Genomic DNA, 22168 nt, shown 5'->3' on the forward strand with positions numbered 1-22168 from the left:
TTTGATATAACCAATTCAGGTGAAGAGTGAAAATGAGGCAAAGACTGGTTCTAAGTAACTACATTTGTTCAATATAATAGTTTACTAAGTATTTTCCCATTCATCTTATTTGAACTTCATAGTAGTCCTGGGAGGTAGATACAGAAAGCAGTGTTTGGAAATGTGATACCTGGTAGAAGAGAAACTGGAACTTGATATGATCTGGTAGAAGAGAAACTGGAACTTGAATACAGTGCTAATTCCAAGTCCAAATCTCCTTCCTTCCCATTCTTAGCTTATTGTCTCTGCCTCTTTCTTAGTAGTGAGGCCTTCAGGAGGCAGCTGCTCCTTTCCCTAGGAAGAGTAACCCTTATATAGACAGCATCTCAGGCCAAAGCCCAGAGCTCATAGCCTGATAACTCCATATCTAGCCATTGTACTTCTAATCATCCTTTTGTGTGAGAGTCAACGTTCATACACAGCAACATCTACTCCTGTTAGTAGTAGCCTTAGTAGTAAGAGTAGCGATTGTAGTAGCACATAACATTTCTATGGGCCTTACCTATGTGCCAGACACTGTTCTAAGTGTTTTACATATATTGATTCATTTTAACTCCCTGTAACCTGAGATAAATAACTATGATTATCCCCATACGATAGGGTTATTCCCAACCTCACAGATGAGACACAGTGAGGCTAAAGAACTTGTCTAAGATCACATAATTGCAGAGCCAGAACCCAAACCCAGGTTCTGGCTCCAAGTTCCAACTTGTCCTGTAAACCATACACAAAGAGAGCTGAATGTGACCCTATGTATTGGAAAATGAACTCTTCAGGCAATTTGTAATAAGAAATGCATATTTAATACTAATAGAGGAATTTAGATTACATTTTTAAAATTCAGTTTAACAAAAATCAGTGCTTTCAGTTTACCAGTGTTTGTTTTCTGAATTAATATAAATTTCAATTGAATAAATATTATCTGTTGAGCACTTACTGTGTGCCTAGGCATGTGCTAATAAGCATTTTATGTGCATTAGCTTATGTAATCCTTACAACTACCCTATGATATCTCACTGTCCCTTATTAGATGAGAAAACTGAAGCATAGAGACTTAACCTGCCCAAGGTCACTCAGCTGATGAGTGCAAAGTTGAATTTGAACTCAGCAGTCTGACTTCAGAGTCTATACTCTTGAACTTTTCAGATTGCCACCTATAGAATTTCAAAATTATTTATGGTTCCAGAAATTTTCTAAATCATCTCTGTCCATTTTTGGTGGTTTCATTAAAACTCAATTACTGTACTTTTTCAAATCTAGGTTCACGTTCCAGATGAAAATAATGCTATTTTGGGAAGAAATACAAATAAGCAAGTATTTGAAGGCTTGATAACTGGACTTCTCAAAGCCGGTGCTGTGGTTTTTGGCTGCCTGATTGCCAATCGACCAGATGGAACCAGCCGGCCAGCTACACCAAAAATATCAACACAGGAAATGAAAAACAAACCCTCACAAGCTGGTGATACTTTTAACAGTCGAGTTCAGGACCTCATCAGGTAAAATTGTTAGATTTCTTAAAACTTTCTTCGTTAAAAAAATTATATTAAAATAATTTAAATCTCAGGGCCCATATGATGTCAGTGGTTCTCATAATTTCATCCACAATTCCTGGCAGAGAATATACCAAGTTTTGTAGAGAGAACGAAAATATTATTCATGAAAAGCAACACATTCCATTCTTGATATTTAGATATTTAGTATTAAATTATAAAGTGTCCAAGCTTTTACGGTGTTCTTATTATCCACTCTTTCCAACCCAAGGAGTTTCTGAGAATTCACCTATCTTAGGCCATCTCTGATTATGAATTTGGTTCAAATGTAAAATAATAATTACTACCATTATACTATATTCTACACTACTTTCCAAGTCTTGTAGAAGAGGCTCTAATGCTTATATTTGCCCTATGAAGGTAGTTCTTCTAATTCAAACTTTGTAGATGAGAAAATTGAGGCTTTAAGAGGTTGCTTTCCCCCAAGATTATGTAATAAAGTTTAAAAGTATGCAGGAGAACTGAGACCGAAACTCAGGTCTAGCTATACTTCCAACACCTGTTTACTTTCTACTACACAAATGTGGCAATTTCTGACACCTGTTCAAGGTCAGACCTGCTTCCTTCTAAGGTCACCTTTTCTGCTGAGAAATTTACTCCTGCTCTGGCACCTGAACTCTTTTTCCCTCATGAATTTTAAGTCAGGCAGGACATTTAATTTCCCCACAGGGTTCCATCTGGTATTAATCAATTACCTCTCCCACTTATCACCAACTCTTCTGTGGTCTGCTCTGATCTCTGGCTCCCAAAATCTATGCAGTTTCTTGCTCTGAAGCTTATGGTAGGTTAAAAGAAGGAAGAGAATGCCCTTCTCAGCATTTGCTTCTTTCATAGTTCATAAAATTCCTCTGATTTCTTTTAGTGCTTTCTGGGGAACAGTTGTTTCATTCCCTGTCTTTCTTACCCTTGATTACTTTGTTCACTTACCCCTTCCATCTGCCTGCCCTCTTTCCCCAAGCATATTTATTGCTGGAGATCACAGGACCTTTGGGTCCACAACCATTTATCTTACAGCACTTGACTTTTACCCTCCATGTCCTTTCCCTCAGTTGCTTGTTCCCATTCAATTTCTCCATGTCCTTATGGCCATTGTAGATCCTAGCCCTCTCTGCTGATGAATGCCATTCTGTCCCGGCATTCTCCCTTGGGCTACCCTGTGATACAGTAAGCTTTCATTCTTGTCATCCATATAACTCAGCCACATGCCTCAGCTATGATGACACGGAAGGCCCAGCCAAATGCTTCAGTGTAATTCCAGTGGGCCTTCTGGGGGAAAGTACGTATGTTTCCATATATATTATTATAGTTACCAGATCCTTCGTAAAGGAAAGGGGAGGTATTAGGGGGAATTTTTTTTAAAAAAAGCAGTGAAATCTGCCAAACAAATTAATTCATTTGACTTGAAAAGAATGGTTGGAAACCACAGTCCCTGAAAACAAACCCATTCCACTCTTTCTCTGGCTTGAATCACTGTGGTGAATATTATTTTTGTATTGATAATGCATTCTTAGTTGATTTGTGATGCCTCTGTGTAGAACCACAAACCATATCTCAAGCCTACCTAGTGTAGCATATAGAACATGTTTAATCATGTCCATGCTTTCTTTTTCACCTTTCAAGGTATGAACTAACAAGAAACCTTACCCCATCCCCTGGCACAAACTGGGAATTTTTTTAGTTTATATCTCTTAAATTGTGAAGTTGTGTGGAAAGGGTTTCAGCACAGTCCTTGGAGCTATTCTCTATCCCTGTGTGGTAGAGCTGGAGCAGGGCACATCTCCCTGCTCCCTGTCATACATCCCTTCCCTCTTATCTGGTGTAGGAGAGGCAGGAAAGGTACCTAAGAAAGATTAAGTAGTTAAAATATTTATCTCATTATTCTACATGGTTCAGTCAAGTTTCTAGATCTAAGAAATCCTTGGAAATATTTACCAGTTCTAAGTATGATAAATATACTCACTTATAATCACTTTGTACCAAACACTGCACATGGTGCTGGGAATAAAGAAAAAGAAAAGACAAGACCCTTCACAACATATCCAACTAATATTGTTTACCTATAAAACACCAGAATTTTTCTATAAAATGAAAATATTGGCAGTTAAATTTTTTGGCATAGCTCTAGGACAGCAATAGCACATGTGGAATAGAAGCAACTTGCAATTTGAAAGATAGCAATTAGAAATTTGCATGGGAAATGGACCCACCCTTATTTTCATCATGTTCCAATTGCAAATTTATATCTGTCCCCCAAAACAGGAAAATCAAACTGAGCTACTAGGAGGTAGGTGAGTCTCCGTCACTGATACCAGCATTTTGGTCATAAGTTATCAAACATTAAGCTTGTATTCAAGCAAAAATTATAAAACTGTACTTTAGTACTTTCTGGGTACCAGATCCACATATCTAATTACCCACTAAGATGTCCCACAAAAATCCCAGGCACACAAATTCAAAACTAAATACATGATCTTTCCACCCAAAGAAGTTCCTCTTCACTGTCCTCTGTCCTAATCAGTAGTATCAGCATCCCATTCACTTACTTAAGTCAGCAACCTGGGCATTGTAAAAGACGCCTCACAGTCCTTTACCAACCTAATATCCAGTGAAGTCTCTAGTTCATATTGATTCTGCCTTCTAAGTATCACTCAGATTTATCACCACCAACCTATTGCCATTCTTTGCTTCCTGTATTCAGGCTAGCTTGCAGTATATACTATCTCTCTCTCTCTCTTTGTGTGTGTGTGTGTGTGTGTGTATAAGGCTATTTTATTAAAACGTTGTAATACTTATAATACTGTTTTATCATGTTTTTTTTTTTATTTCTCTCCCCTTCCCCTCTATTGTCTGCTGTGTCCATTCACTGTGTGTTCTTCTGCATCCACTTGCATTATCAGGCAGCACTAGAAATCTGCATCTCTTTTTTGTTGCATCATCTTGCTGTATCAGCTCTCCGTGTGTGTGGCACCACTCCTGGGTAGGCTGCACTTTTTTCACCCAGCGCATCTCTCCTTGTGGGGCGCTACACCTTGCACATGGGGCACACTCCTATGCAGGGGCACCCCTGCATGGCATGGTACTCCTTGCGCACGGTAGCACTGCGTGTGGGCCACCTCACCACATCTGTCAGGAGGCCCTGGGAATTAAACCCTGGACCTTCCATATGGTAGACAGATGCTCTTAGCAGTTGAGCCACGTCTGCTTCCCTATCATGTATTTTTAAGAGAAGTAGTAATTTCACAGAAAATTATGCATAAAATACAGAGTTCCCCTATACCACCCTATTATTAACACCCTGCATTAATGTGGTACATTTGTTACAATTCATGAAAGAACATTTTTATGATTGTACTATTAACTAAATCCATTGTTTACATTAGGATTCACTGTATGTTGTTTTAATTTTTCTTCTAGTAATATATTCAGCCTATCATGTGCTTTTAATGCATTTTTCTAAATCAACAGGAACTTGCAAAAGTTGACTTTCACTGGCTATGTAAGTATTTCATTATGTAGCAGTGAAGCAGTGATTTGTTGCCATCATATAAGTTTGTTCCAATTTTTTCACTATTAAAAATAACACTGAAGAACATCTTTGGACACTTATCTTTCCATGCAACTGATTGTTTTCTTAAAATAAATATTGAGAAATAGAATTTCTGGGTCTAAGAGTATACCATAAGGATCTTGAGCCATATTGCCAAATTGTCTTTAAAAAAAAATTACTAATCTATACTCCCATGAGTAAGTCCTTTTACCCTTACCCTAGACAATTTGTATATTATTATATTTTTAATCTTAGCCAAATAAGAAATGAAAATGATATTTCATTTTTGTATTACTAGTGATGTTACAACTTTATGTTTACTGGGCATTTTTATTACTTTTTTGCCTGTTTATGTGCTTTGCCCATTCTATCCCAGCTGTTGGCTGTTTTCATTGTAAAAGCTCGTCATATATTAAGAACATTAACCCTTCATCTTAGAGGTTGAAAATGCTTTTTTACAGTTTGTCGTTGCCCTTTTTTTATTAAGATTTTTTTTTTAATTTCTCTCCCCTTTCCCTCCCCCCTAGTTGTCTGCTCTCTGTGTCCATCTGCTGTGTGTTCTTCTGTGACCACTTCTATCCTTATCAGCAGCACCAGGAATCTGTGTTTCTTTTTGTTGTGTCTTCTTACTATGTCAGCTCCCTGTGTCTGCAGCGCCATTCCTAGGCAGGCTGAACTTTCTCTTGCACTGGGCAGCTCTCCTTACGGGGCGCGCTCCTTGCGCGCATCAGCACAGCGCATGGGCCAGCTCCATACGTGTCAAGGAGGCCCTGGGTTTGAACCGTGGATCTCCCATGTGGTAGGTGGACGCCTTATCCATTGGGCCAAGTCCGCTTCCCTGTCATTGTCTTTTTAAATGTTTAAATTTGATTTTATTGTGAAATATGTCAACATACTGAAAAAAATTTTAGCTACCTATGTACTAACAACTGAAAATTGATAATATTTTCCCACATTTGTCTTAGATTTAGATCTTTTTCTTTATTGTTAAGAAGCCAAATGTTGCTGATACAGCTAAGTCCTCATTTCCATCTCTCCTTATTCTTTCTCAGTGGGTGAACTACTCTACTGAAGTTGGTATACATCATTCCCATGCATATTTTTAAGTAAATTATATACATATATATCCATAAAAAACATATTCTACTTTCTATTTTAAATGTATGAATGTATTTAAAAATTACATCCATGCTATCTTGCTTACACTGTTTTGCAAATTGTTTTTTCATTTAGCATGTTTTTGAGACTTATGTTGAATTCTGTAGATCTAGTTAATTTTTAAAAATACTTATTGTAGTAACTACATATAAAATACAAAATTTCCTATTTTAACCATTTTGAAGTGTGCATTGAGTGGTATTAATTACAGGCACAGTATTGTGCTACCATCATAGTCACCCATCACCAAAACCCTTTTATCACTCCAGACAGAAACTGCACCTACCACGCTATAACTCCTCATTCCTTACCCTCTCTATTCCCTAGTAACCTTTAATTTACTTTCTGTCTTTGTTAGTTTGCTTTTTATAATTATTTCATCTAAGTGGAATCGCACAATATCTGTCCTTTTGTTTCTGGCTTATTTCACTCAACACAATTATTTCAAGGTTCATCCATATTGTAGCATGTAGCAACACTTCATTTCTTTTTACAGCTGTATAATACTCCATTGCATGGGCATACCATTTTTTGTTTATCCATTCATCTGTTGATGAATGAATATTTTAGTTGTTTCCCCTTTAGGCTCTTATGAATAAAGCTTCTATGAGCACTGGTATACAAGTATCTGTTCAAGTTAATTAGTTTTAACTGCTTTACAAATTCTATTATAATTAATATATCCAAGTTCATTTATACATTTTCCACCTGATGGTAGTATCTTTTTCACTATTTCAAGTAACAATGTAGTGAACATCCCTGTAGAAGTTTCCTTCTGTACTTGAATAAGACTTTCTTAAAGACATAAATAAAAAGTTTATTAATGATCTGATAAACAGGTATTCAGCTTTACCAAATAACACCAACAGAGTGATTGTCCAAATTTTAATTCCCATCAGCAAAGTACAGGAATTCTCATTTCCCCATACCCTTGCCAGTGTTTTGTGTTAACACACTTATAAATTTTTGTTGATCCAATAGGTGTGAATTATGTTTTATCGTTGACTTCGTTTATATTTTCTTTATCATTAGTGAAGTTGAGGATTGTTTGTTAGCCATTGTATCAGTCAGCATTCGGTTGTAGGAAACAAGCCACTGTAGCCGTCTAGATTTAATACAGAAAAATAGATGCTTACAAAATTATTTGAAGGATTGGAAAACCAGATTCTAAGCTGTGTCTTCAGGAATGACTCCAGACCTGCTCCTTGAAATCAAGAGCTTCTACATCTATCAAAATAAAGAGTTGTGCTGAATTGTTCAGTTCACTGCCTTAGCTTGGCCCAGAAATCAGAAATCTACCACTACCACCACAGCTATTGACTACCGAATGACACTACATATGCTAGATCTGTGCTGGCAAAAATAAAAACCCCAAACCCTGTCTCTCAGTCTCCAGAAGACTTAAATAATCAAATGGCTTTATGATCACCCTTGCAAATGGAAAAATACTTTTGTCTTCTAAAGTTTGCTTGAGTGTGGCTGATAGGCCACATGTAAAACCTGTCAGGCAACCTTGACAGAGTAACTAGTACCAGACTTGCCCTCTCACCAAAAAATTAAAATTTAAAAAATTAAAAACTACAAAACTAGTTAAAATATGTGAAGTAGTTGTGTCAGGCATTGAATAACAGGTAACACAGGACTTTGACGCTTAAGCTGAGGGAACCCACAAGATGAACCCCATGTCCTCTTGACTTTCTGACTGAACACACTTCATTGCCATGGTGCAGAAGTAGTAGAACATAAGTAGAACAGAGGAAACAGAAAACAGAGAACCAGGGTGATGATGCAGCTAAAATTTGTAAGGGAGGGTACCAAAGAAGAAGAAACTGTTGAGGAGCAGCAGTGACCATGCTGTGTGGGAATTTACAGCATGTCCTTGGCTAAGGACTGGTCTACACATGGACAGAGCTAGACCCTGTAAAATCTAGCAGAGGTTGCATGCTATGGGGCTGAGATCTGGATAGTGATAACAGAGACCATGCAGTTCTGGGTGATAACTGGGCTTTTTTCCCAGTTGAGATGGAAAGAACTTGCCAAGCACCTCAGGTATTATTTGAGACCCCCGAAAGAACTCACATTAAAAATAAATACCGGGAAGCGGACTTGGCCCAGTGGTTAGGGCATCCGTCTACCACATGGGAGGTCCACGGTTCAAACCCCAGGCCTCCTTGACTCTTGTGGAGCTGGCCCATGTGCAGTGCTGATGCGCGCAAGGAGTGCCGTGCCACGCAGGGGTGTCTCCCGCCTAAGGGAGCCCCACGCGCAAGGAGTACACCCCATAAGGAGAGCCGCCCAGCGCGAAAGAAAGTGCAGCCTGCCTAAGAATGGCGCCGCCCAATGAGAGCTGACACAACAAGATGACTCAACAGAAGAGACAGAGATTCCCGTGCCACTGACAACAACAGAAGCAGACAAAGAAGACGCAGCAAATAGACACAGAACAGACGACCAAGAGGGAGGGGAGAGAAATAAATAAATAAATCTTTTAAAAATAAATTAATAAATACCATACCATACCATACCATATCATATTATACCATAGAGTAAGGACTATGTGGGAGAATTGAGTGAAAACACAAAATAGACCTGCTGTAAGAAAGAGTAAAACCAAGCCTGCAGGATCAAAGGGATCTGTCAGTAATTTAACTGCCGCCTCAAACAAAATGCAGCATCCTTAAAGGAAAAGGGCACACTATTGACTCCTTAACATATTATCCAAAGTGTACAACACACAATCAAAAATACTAGTCCTATGAAGAAGCAGAAAAATGTAACCTATAATCAAGAAAAAATGTCTTTAACAACATACCTTAAAATGTTGGATATAGCAAACAAAGGCTTTAAATCAGCTATTATAAATACATATGTTTTAGGATTTAAAGGAAAATGTGATCAGAGTAAGTGTACAGATAGGGAACATCAACAGAGACATGGCAACTGTTTTTATAAAAAGAAACCAAATGGAAATTCTAGAGCTGAAAAAATACAGTATCTAAAAGGAAATACTCACTAATTGGGCATATCTGCAAATTAGAAACTGCAGAAGGAAAGGTAGTGAACCCAAAGATCTAGCAAAGGAAATTTTCCAATATAAGAAAACAGAGACAAAAAAGATTGGGGAAAAAAAATGGTTCCTCAATGACCAAACACTCTAAAATAATATACTTGAAGTTCCAATATGAGAAGACAGGGAATATTGGGCAGAAAAGAATATTTGAAAAAAAATATGTAGTTGAAAATTTCCAAACTAATTGTGTTAAAGCGTTATCTTACATATTCAAAAAGCTCAGCCATCCTCAAGCAGAATATAAATACCTAAGAAGATCCTTGTCAAACTGCTGAAACTCAAAGATAAATAGAAAATCTTAAAAGTAGCTAGAGAAAAAGGACACATTACCTACAGAGGAAAAAATGATATGAATTAAAGCTAATTTCTTTTAAGAAATAATGAAGGACATAAGACAATGAAATGACATCTTCAAAGTACTTGAAGGAGGAAAAAATCTGTTGACTTAGAATTCTGTATCTAGTGAAAATATCTTTCAAGAATGAATGTGGGGAAGCGGACTTGGCCCAATGGATAGGGCGTCCGCCTGCCACATGGGCGGTCCGTGGTACAAACCTCGGGCCTCCTTGACCTGTGTGGAGCTGGCCCATGCACAGTGCTGATGCACACAAGGAGTACCATACCACACAGGGGTGTCCCCTGCATAGGGGAGCCCCATGCTTAAGGAGTGTGCCCCATAAGGAGAGCCATGCAGCGCGAAAGAAAGTGAACCCTGCCCAAGAATGGTGCTGCACACACAGAGAGCTGACACAACAAGATGACACAACAAGAAACACACAGATGCCCGTGTCGCTGACAACAACAGAAGTGGACAAAGAAGAACATGCAGCAAAATGGACACAGAGAACAGACAAATGGGGGGTGGGAAAGGGGAGAGATATAAATAAATCTTTAAAAAAAAGAAGAAAGAGTAAATGTAGAGAGTTCTGGGAGGATGGTGTCAGGGTAGACAGGCAGGGCTCAACTCTGAAAGAGACACGTCCTTGGAAGGATTTGCCAACAAATGGCATCTCTAAAGTAACAGGAGAAAGGACAAAAAGTTGTCCAAGGGACCTGCTTTGGGGGTCAGCAGACCAGGACAGAGCTGCACAGCCTCCAGGAGGGGAAGGGACAGAGAGACGAAGAACCTGAAATGACAACATGAGTTACTAAACCACTATGGCAGCCAGGAATGGCACCTAGCGTCCACCCTCAAGACAGAACATGGTTAAAACCCATGACTCATTGCAGCCAACTGAGAGGGGAAAAGACATCTTCCTCCCTGGGAAGTGAGAGAGTGTGCCAGAAGGCAGAGAGTGATTTCTCTTCAGTGAATTTGGCCAGCAGAAGCTGCTTTAAATCTTGGCTATCGGCACTTATGGGATGTAGTGAAGGCAGTGCTTAGAGGGAAATATATAGTCCTAACTTTCTATATTATAAAATAAGAAAGACTGAAAATGAAAGAACTAAATGAACAACTGGAGAAACTAGAAAAAGATCAATGAACCAATCCCAAAGCAAGCTGAAAGAAAGAAATAACAAAGATTAGAGCAGAAATAAATGAAATTAAGAAAAAAAAATAGAGAAAATCAACTAAACCAAAGCCGATTTTTTGCGCAAATCAACAGTATCAACAAACCCCAAGCTAGAATGACAAAGAAAAAAAAGATACAAATAAAATCAGAAATGAGAGGGGGAACGTTACCACTGACCCCATAGAAATAAGAGAGATCGTAAAAGGATTCTATGAAAACTGTACACCAAAAAACTAGACCACATAGATGAAATGGACAAATTCCTAGAAATACAAACAACCTACACTGAAACCTCCCAAAGGTGAAAAGCCCAGGACTAGATGCTTCGCAGGTGAATTCTACCATTCATTCAAAGATGGTCTACTACCAGTCTTGCTCAAGCTCTTCCAAAAAGTCGAACAGGAAAGAATGCTACAAGACTCATCTGTGTAGCCACCATCACCCTAAACAAAGCCAGATAAAGATACAACAACAAAAAAGAAAAGTACAGACCAATATCTCTTATGAATATAGATGCAAAAATCCTCAACAAAATACTTACAAACTGAATCCAAAAGCACATTAAAAGAATTATCCACCACGATCAAGTAGGTTTTATCCCAGATACACAAGGGTGGTTCAGCACAAAAAAGTCTGTTATTGCAATAAACCACATTGATAAATTGAAGAAGAAAAATCACATAATCTCTTGATTGATGCATTTGACAAAATCCTTTCTTGATTAAAAAAAAAAACTCTCCAAAAGAGAGGAATAGGAAGGTAGCTTTCTCAATATGGTAGAGTGCATATATGAAAAACCTACAGCTAGTATTGTACTCAATGGTGAAAGACTGAAAGCTTTCCTACTGAGATGAGGAACAAGACAAGAATGCCAACTGTCACCACTGGTATTCAATATTGTCTAGACGTTCTAGCTGGAACAATTAGGCTAGATAAAGAAAAAAAAGGCACCCAAATAGAAGAGGAATAAGTCAAACTTGCACTATTTGCTGATGATAAGATACTATCTCTAGAAAGTCCTGAAAAATCCACTACATAAATACTAGAATTAACAGACGGGTTTAGCAAAGTGGTAGGACACAAGGTTTATATGCAAAATTCAATAGCATTTCTATCCACTACTGATGAGCAATCTGAAGAGGAAATCAAAAGAAAAATTCCATTTATAATAGCAACTAAAAGAATCAAATATTTAGGAATAAACTTAACCAAGGACATAAAGGATCTATATTCAGAAATCTACAAAACATTGCTAACAGAAACCAAAGAAGACTTAAGTAAATGGAAAGACATTCCATTTTCAGGGACTAGAAGACTAAATATTGTTAAGATGTTAATTCTACCCAAACTGATTTACAGACTCAATGCAATTCTAATAAAAACTCAACAGCCCTTTTTATGGAAATGAAAAAGCCAAGGACCTAAATATAAGTCACAGCCATAAAAGTCCTCGAAGAAAATGTAGGAAAACATCTTCAAGATCTTGTGAAAGGAAGTGGTTTCTTTAAAATTACTACTAAAGCATGAGCAACAAAAGAAAAAAATAGATAAAAGGGACTTCCTCAAAATTAAACCCTTTTATTCTTCAAAGAATTTTGTCAAGAAAGTAAAATGCCACCTATTCAAGGGGAGAAAATATTTGGAAGCCATGTATTGGGTAAGGGTTTGATATCCATGTTAAATAAAGAGATCATACAATTCAACCATAAAAAACAAGCATCCCAATTTAAAAATGGGCAAAAGACTTGAATAGACATTTCTCCAATGAGGAAATACAAATGACCAAGAACCATGTGAAAAAATGTTCAGCATCACGAGCTGTTAGGGAAATGCAGATCAAAACTGCCATGAAATACCATTTCACGCCTTACAGAATAACCATTATTGAAAAAACAGGAAACTACAAGTGCTGGAAAGGAGATGGAGAAACAGGAACCCTCCTTCACTGTTGGTGGGAATGTAGAATGGTGCAGACTCTGTGTAAGATAGTTTGGCAGTACTTTAGGAAGCTAAATATAGAACTGTCGTATGACCCAGCAATCCTATTACTAGGAATATGTATATTACTAGGGTGTGAACTGACATTTGCACACCGATGTTCATAGAAGCATTATTCACAGTTGCTAAAATACAGAACCAGCCCAAGTGACCATAATCCTATGCGTGGATAAACAAAATGTGGTATATAGAGACAATGGAATATTAATAGCTCTAAGAAGAAATGAAATTGGGATGCATATGACAACATGGATGAACCTAGAGGATATTATGTTGGGTGAAATAAGCCAGACATAAAAGCACAAATATTATGATCTCACTAATATGAACTAAGTATGATAAGTAAACTCATGGAGGTAAACTTTAGAGTGTAGCTTACCAGGAAATAGAATATAGGTTGAAATTTGGGAGCTGATTCTTAATTTATGTAGCATTATTTAAAAATTTAATTGTGAAAGAGTGGAATTGAATAGAGTTGAGAGTAACATTATAATCAGTATAACTAACACTGATGATTTATAGATGTGATTGTGGCTGAAAGGAGTAGTCGACATAAATGTCAATTAAAAGGAAACTAGAGAATCTAGGGAATTTTTAACAGTGATTTTGGTGGTAGGTGAAGATTGTGGTTAATAGTACAAATATAAGAATGCTCTTCTTTTACAAAGTGCTAAGACTATGGTGACCTGTGTGAAAATTACCACTGATGTAACTTATGGATGATAAGTAACGGGAATATTGTAATATTTTGCAGCATTGGCAGTACTATTTCAATACTAAGGGAGAACAATAAGGTGATATAAGGAGGTATGGGATTTTTCCTTTTGGAGTAATGAAAACTTTCTAAAATGACTGAGGTTACAACAGTATAACTCTATGATGAAAATGAAAGCCACTGAGTGTACACTTTGAATGGATTTTATAAAGCATGGGACTGTATAATCCAGGGAATTCAGTGGTAGATAATGGACTGTGGTTAACAAGACAAATATGACAACATTTTCTCATGAACAATAAAAAATATATAATACTAGTATTGGGTGTTAATAATTGGGTCAGTTGGGGGAAAAATATACCAAATGTATGATATGGGCTATAGTTAGTAGTAATATTTTGACAATGCTCTTTCATAGCTTATAACACGTTTCACAACAATGCAAGGTATTGGTGGTGGGAAGATATATGGGAGCCTTGTATGATGATATGCAAATTTACTGTACACTTATTGTTTAAGCATGTTCATGTCTGAATGATACACTTCAATAAAATTTTATTTTAAAAAAATGAAGGAATAATAACACCAAAAGCACAAGTAACACAAAAAATAAAAATAAAATAAATGTAAAAACTTTTCTTCATCAAAAGGACATCATCAGGGAAGCAGACTTGGCGCAATGGATAGGGCATCCGCCTACCACATGGGAGGTCTGCAGTTCAAACCCCGGGCCTCCTTGACCTGTGTCAAGGCCACAAGGAAGGAGCTGGCTCATACACAGTGCTGATGCACGCAAGGAGTGCCGTGCCATGTAGGGGTGTCCCCCGCATAGGGGAGCTCCACATGCAAGGAGTGTACCCCATAAGGAGAGCTGCCCAGCATGAAAGAAAGTGCAGCCTGCCCAAGAATGGCACTGCACACACAGAGAGCTGACACAGCAAGATGATGCAACAAAAAGAAACACAGATTTCTGGTGCCGCTGATAAGGATTGAAGTGGTCACAGAAGAACACACAGCGAATGGACACAGAGAGCAGACAACTCGGGGGGAGGGGGGGGAACAGGGGGGGAAAGGGGTAAGAAATAAAAAGTAAAATAAATTTTCAAAAAAAGGACATCATCAAAGAAGTGAAAGCCCATAGAGTGGGAGAAAATATTTGCACAGCATGTATCTAATAAGGGTTAATATCTATAATACATAAAGAACTCCTACAACTCACCAACAGTAATGTAATTAAAAATGAGCAAACTACTTAGACATTCCTCAAAGAAGATGTACAAATGGCTAATAAGCACATGAAAAGATGCACAACATCATTAGCCATTAGGGAAATACAAATAAAACCACAATGATATACCACTTCACACCTGCTTGGATTGGCTATTGTTTTAAAAATGGAAAATAAGTGTTGGCAAGAATGCAGAAAATTTAGAACCCTCATTCATAGTTGATAGGAATGTAAAATGGTGCAGCCGCTATCGAAAACAGTTTGGCAATCCCTCAAAAAATTAAGTATAGTATTACCAAATGAGCTGGCAATTTGACTCTTAGGTATATAGCCCATAGAATTGAAAGCAGACACTCAAACACATACTTGTGCACAAATATTCATACCTACATTATTCACAGTAACCAAAGGTGGAAACAACCCAAGTGTCCGTAGACAGGTGACTGCATCAACAAAATGTAGTATATCCATACAATGGAATGTAACTCAGCCATAAAAAGGAATGAAGTGCTCATACATGCGACAACATGAATGAACCTTGAAAACGTTATGCAAAAGTGAAATAAGCCAGACACAAAAGAACATATTATATGATTCCACTTAAATGAAATATCTAAAATAAGCAAATTCATAAGAGATGCAAGTTGGTTAGAGGTTATTAGGGACTGGAGAAAGGGGGACTAGAGAGTTATTGTTAATGGGTACATAGTCTTTGTTTGGGTTAATGAAAAAATTTGTTAATGGATAGTGGTGATTTTAGCACAATATTGTGGATGCAATTAATATTGAAGTGCAGTCTTGCAAGGGGTTAAAATGAGAAATTTTGTGTTTATATATATTACCACAAAAAATTTTTTCATTTTTAAAAAGTGATTACCCCATTATAAATTTAAAACTATGTTTTATACCAAAAAAATGGAGGTAGAATAAAGATATATGCAGATTTTTTTAAAAAGAATTCACTGCAGCCAACATGCACTACAAGAAATTTTTTTTTAAGATTTTTTTTTTAATTTCTCTCCCCACCCCATCCCCACACCCTCCATTGACTGCTCTCTGTGTCCATTTGCTGTGTGTTCTCTGTGTCTGCTTATATTCTCATTAGGTGGCTCTGGGAACTGATCCTGGGACCTTCTGGAGAGGGAGAGAGGCAATTACTCTCTTGCACCACCTCAATCTTGTCTGGGAGGAAGATAATATCTTTATTATATTGGGCAGCAAACATATTTGTCCTCTGCTATAGGGGAAGACACCATCTCTGTCTTTCAGTGGTGTTCACTATACAAACATCCTTGAAAAGATAGTCCAGAACCAAAGCTGTCAGTTTATCTGCTCACAGGACAAACAGAAAAATAAAAGACTCATGGAGAATTGTTGTCTCCACTGACTGAAAAAAAAAAGAACTATGTGATCATCTCAGTAGGTGGAGAAAAAGCATTTGACAAAATACAACATCCATTTGTCATGATATTTTAAAAAGTGAGAGAAAACTTAGCTAATTAGGAATAGATGATAAAAACCTACTGTTAAATAGCTAAATCATATGTAATCATAAAACATTGATTACTTTTCCCCTAATGTTAGGAATACACAAGGACTGTTCACTTTCACCACTTCTATTCAACATTGTACTAAAAGTTCTAGCTATTACAGTGAGGAGAAGAAAATAAATAAAAGGCGTAAAGCTTAGGAAAACCCAAATCCTTTATTGAAGAAAAGAAATAAACTTTTATTATTTGCAGTGTAATGGTTACATATGTAAAAAGCTATGTAATTTACCAAAAAAAATATTAGAACTAAAAATTACTGAACCTAGTAAGATGAAGAATATAAGGTCTAATACAATTTATACAAAAATCAGTTGTGTTTCCTGTACCAGCAACAAATAATTAGGAATTGCAGATTTTTTTAAATGCCATATATAATAGTATGCAAAAGTATCGAATACCTCCAAGTAAGATGAAAGAGTTGCAACACCTCTACAAAGTATTACAGAGAGAAATTAAGGAATACCCAAATAGAGATACATATCATGTTCATGGGCCAGAAGACTCAGTATTGTCAAGATGTCAGTTCCTCTCAAATTGATTCATAGATTCAGTGTAAACCCAATCAAAATTCCATTTAAAAAAAAAAAGGCCCACTGCCCTTTGGAGTCACAGGTAGAGTTCCAATTCTGGTCTTAGGATTCTCTTTCCTGCTCTATCTGGAGAGCAGGGAACTGAGTCTGGCTTGTTGAGGATTATTGGCAGGAATCCAGACCAAAGAGTGTGTGAAAAGAGACAAACCCATTACTGAAGGAAGCCCCTCTTACCCAGAACCTGTGGTCCCCCCAGAACTGCCCAGAGCTGCGCACACGTGGAGCCTTGAGGCTGTTCAGTTAGTGTTTTCCACTCTCCTTACCCTCCACCCTTTTCCCCTTTTCCTGGCCTTCACCCCAGGGCAGAGAAGATTCTTCTTTTTTTTTTTTTTTTTTTTTTTTTTTTAAAGATTTATTTATTTATTTTTATCCCCTTCTCTCACCACCCCACCCACCCCAGTTGTCTGTTCTCTCTGTGTCTATTTGCTGCGTGTTCTTCTTTGTCCGCTTCTGTTGTTATCAGTGGCACAGGAGTCTGTGTTTCTTTTTGTTGCATCATCTTGTTGTGTCAGCTCTCCGTGTGTGCGGCGCCATTTCTGCACAGGCTTCACTTTCTTTCAGGATGGACAGCTCTCCTTACGGGGCGCACTCCTTGCACGTGGGGCTCCCCTACGCGGGGACACTCCTGCGTGCCACGGCACTCCTTGTGCGCATCAGCACTGCACATGGGCCAGCTCCACACGGGTCAAGGAGGCCTGGGGTTTGAACCACAGACCTCCCATGTAGTAGATGAACGCCCTAACCACTGGACCAAGTCCGCTTCCCAGAAGATTCTTCTTAACCTCCCTGAGTTGAGGGGAACACCCCTTGTATCTTGAAAGCTTCCTACCTCTGACTTAGAGTAAAATTGTTATCTTCAGGAAAAAAAATCCCATTAGGCTTTTTAAAGAACAAGTTCTCTAAGATTTATGTGGAAATGCCAAATACCTAGTCAAAGCAATTTTGGAAAAGAATTATAATCATAGGACTTACCTGATTTTAAGACTTACTGTATAATTACAATAATCAAAACAGTGTGGTCTTGGTATAAGAAGAGAGACCAAGAGATCAAAACAGAATTGAAAGCCCAGATGTAGACCCACATTTATATAGTCGATTGAAACTTGATCAAGAAATCAAGTTAAGGGAAACGGACTTTGGCCCAGTGGTTAGGGCGTCCGTCTACCATATGGGAGGTCCGCGGTTCAAACCCCGGACCTCCTTGACCCGTGTGGAGCTGGCCATGCGCAGTGCTGATGCACGCAAGGAGTGCCGTGCCACGCAAGGGTGTCCCCCGCGTGGGGGAGCCCCACGCGCAAGGAGTGCGCCCGTGAGGAGAGCCGCCCAGCGTGAAAAGAAAGAGCAGCCTGCCCAGGAATGGCACCGCCCACACTTCCCGTGCCGCCGCCGACAACAGAAGCGGACAAAGAAACAAGACGCAGCAAATAGACACCAAGAACAGACAACCAGGGGAGGGGGGGAAATTAAATAAATAAATAAATCTTTAAAAAAAAAAAAAAAAAAAAAGAAATCAAGTTAATTCAGTGGTACAAGTAGATATTCATTTGAAAGAAAATTAATTTCTCACAGTACACAAAACTGATTTGAGATGGATCACAGACCTAAAGATAAAAACTATAATCATAAGACTTTTAGCAGGAAACACAGGAGAATACTCTTGTGATTTGGGGATAGGAAAGAATTCATAGGATATAAATACTTTACAAAAGAAGATATATGAACAGCCAATAAGCATTTGAAAAGGTATTCAATATTAGTCATCAGAAAAATGCAAAATAAAATGACAGCAAGGTACCATTTCAAGTCCATTAGAATAGCTAAAATTAAACAAACAAAAAAAAAGACTAGTAATACCACATGTTGGCAAGGATGCAGGACAACTATAGTTCTGATTTATTGCTGCTAGGAGAATAAAATGGTGCAACCACTTTGGAGAACTATTTAGCAATTTCTTATAAAATTAAATGTATCTATCCTATGACCCAATAGTTTTGGGTTTTCTAGGAGTTTTACTCCTAGATATTTACTCAAGAGAAATGTAAACACATGTCTACAAAAAGACTTGCCCATGAATTTTCATAGCATCCTTTTTATAACAACCCAAAATGTTAAATAACTCCGATGTTGATTAACAAGAAGGGACAAACTTGTGGTATATTCATACAATGGAATACTAACCAACATAAAGGAAAGAACTACTGATACAGACACTAATATGTGTGAATTTCAAAGACACGTTTAGCAGAAGGAGCCAGACACAAAGAGAGCTTTCTGGATGATTCTATTTATGTGAAGTTCAAATACAGCCATAGGAATTAAAGTTGTTGCCTTTATTGGAGGTGGAAGGGAATTGAATGGAAAAAATGGGAACTTTTAACATGACTAGCGTTGTATATGTCATTTTGATTGGTGGTTACATGGGTATATACAATTGTCAAAACTTGCTGAACAAACACTTAAGTTTTGCGCATTTATTATTTGTATTTTAATCTCAATTTAAGTTTCCTGTAAAAAATCACAAAAAATAGAAAGGACAAAGATTATCACAAAGATGATTAGCAAAAACATAAGAGATGAGGCAGATAGACAACAGAATTAAAATAACTGTTTGCCCAAATATAGAAGAAAAATGGAACAAAAAAATAAATGTAAAGGTAGACTAGAACACTTTCCTATAGTGAAGAAAACATGAATTAGCTGTATACACATTTTCACTGTGTAGAGTAGGTATTATTATCCCTAGTTCGAAGATGAATTGGCTGAGACTTAGGGCAGTTCACTTTTCCAAGATCACACAGTACATAGCTTGCTAAGAAAGAACCTTGAACAAACTACAGCAGTAACAACTGGAGTGGAAACAAGAAAAAATCAAGACTATATTAGAGGTAAAATTAACCTCTACCTCAACCCTGTCTACTTAGTGAATTCATTTAAAGATTTAAAGATGCTGCTTTCTGCAAAAAGCTCTCCCTGGCCCATTCAGCCAAAATTAGGCCTTCTTGTTATACTGTAGTAATACTTTGAACATGCCTCTATTATACAATTAGTTTTAATCATATCGTGTAGAAATTATATATCAGCCTCTACCTTAAGAAGTCCTTGAAGTCAGCATCAGCATCATACTTGGGAAATATTGAATGGAAGAATTCCTGATTATAATGGTTAACCCTCAGATTTCTTGCATCACTTAAGGGAATGAATGGTAACATTCACTTAAATAAGCATGTATAGAGGAAGGGATTTCCAGAAAAGAGAATGAGTTTTTGCTTGAACATATCAATAGAGGGGTGCCTTGGAACCCCCATGGGGAAATATCCAGAAACTAGAACTTCAGAAAAGTAGGCCTGAAGATAAGAGAATTGGGAGTTATTAGCATAGCAAGGATAATTGAAACCATGGGGTTATATAAGTTTATTCCAAACTTACTAAAGGTTACTAAATCTGGTCAAGGATAGAATCCTGGCGAACAGCAGTATTTAAGTTGGAATGGGGATAGATGGCTGGGCAAGGGTGGACAAAGAAAAATGACAAAGAAGTCCCCTTTTGGTTTGTGAATTTCAATGATGGAAATCTGTAGAGAGACTCGTTTTATTTTATTTAAAGATTTATTTATTTATTTAATTCCCCCTCCCCCCCCCCCCCCATTGTCTGTTCTCTGTGTCTATTTGCTGCGTCTTGTTTCTTTGTCAGCTTCTGTTTTCGTCAGCGGCAGGGGAAGTGTGGGCGGCGCCATTCCTGGGCAGGCTGCACTTTACTTCGCGCTGGGCAGTTCTCCTTACAGGGCGCACTCCTTTCGCATGGGGCTCCCCTACGCGGGGGACACCCCTGCGTGGCAGGGCACTCCTTGCGCCATCAGCACTGCACATGGGCCAGCTCCACACGGCTCCAGGAGGCTGGGGGTTTGAACCGTGGACCTCCCATGTGGTAGATGGACGCCCTAACCACTGGGTCAAGTTCGTTTCCCGAGAGACTCGTTTTAATTCTGAAATAGTAAAGCAAATGGAAAGACCCATTTCCTGGAGCACTCAGAGCAGTATGATTCCTAGGATGCATGTTCCAAGAAGACTGACAGTTTCTGTACAAGATTTTCATTCTGGGTATGGTAACAGTCACAACGTTAAAATTTCAACCTAACAGTTACATTATAGAAGATATGTTGTATTTGATCATACCATCCATTAGAATATTCTGTATTCTTCCCTCAAAACTCTAAAGTTGACAAAATTAATTTCTCTGCAGCAACCTTTTAGAGCCATTTGTTTTTTTGGTTTTTTTTTTCAGTTTCTAGATTTTTTTTTAAATTTATTTTTTTTATTGACTTTGTAATAATATTACATTAAAAATATATATGTGAGGTCACATTCAACCCCACCCCCCCACCCCACCTCTCCCCCCTCCAGCAACACTCATTCCCATCATCATGACACATCCATTGGATTTGGTAAGTACATCTTTGGGCACCTCTGTACCTCATAGTCAATGGTTCACATCATGGCCCATACTCTCCCCCATTCCATCCAGTGGGCCCTGTGAGGATTTACAATGTCCGGTGATTGCCTCTGAAGCACCATCCAGGGCAGCTCCATGTCCCAAAGATGCCTCCACTTCTCATCTCTTCCTGCCTTTCCCCATACCCATCAGCCACCATGTCCACTTTTCCCAATCCAATGCCACCTCTTTTTAGAGCCATTTGGTGTCCACATCTTCTTCAGTCAGTCATCTAAGGATTGACTGTGAAAGTGCTCGAGACCTAGGCAATTAGAAAAATACCAGTCAGGCTCATTAGGGGATAACATAGATGGCCCTCAGGTAACCCCAAGGGAAACTGTGCTCAGAAAGTATCTCATGTTCATTAATAGTGTTTTTGGTTTAGGTTGGTTTGACTTTTCTTTGCTTTTTATCACTACTCATTCTGACTTCTTTCCTCTTTCTGCCTATTTCAAGATCAGTACAGAAACCCCATTTAAACCATGTTTCCTTTGAGACAAGGTAGTTTTGAGGCTTTGAGTGGTCACTATTTTAGTCTCAAAAATAATTTTTCATCCTTGTTTAAAATATTCATACCTCAATAAGGACCCAAAAAATGGCCACAGAGATGCAGTGGATTAGTGAAAACACTCTTATCAGGAGTCATAAGACCTTAGGACATTCTGGCTCTCCTGCTTAGGTCCTCCTTGAGCCTTTGTTTCCTTATCCATCAAAAGGGTTT

General features: G+C 38.0%; 1 protein-coding gene across 6 annotated transcripts in view; it reads left to right on the forward strand.

Moving 5' to 3' along the window:
* Window positions 1–22168, forward strand: part of SCAPER (S-phase cyclin A associated protein in the ER) — a 616772-nt gene that overhangs the window by 541815 nt on the left and 52789 nt on the right. For all 6 annotated transcript variants that reach the window (XM_004468178.4, XM_004468179.4, XM_071214311.1 and 3 more), the window contains one exon: window positions 1300–1535. In XM_004468178.4, the coding sequence (XP_004468235.1) occupies window positions 1300–1535 (236 nt within the window). The remainder of the gene's footprint in view (window positions 1–1299; window positions 1536–22168) is intronic.

Source organism: Dasypus novemcinctus, chromosome 3, assembly GCF_030445035.2.
Source record: "Dasypus novemcinctus isolate mDasNov1 chromosome 3, mDasNov1.1.hap2, whole genome shotgun sequence".
NCBI classification, from domain to species: domain Eukaryota; kingdom Metazoa; phylum Chordata; class Mammalia; order Cingulata; family Dasypodidae; genus Dasypus; species Dasypus novemcinctus.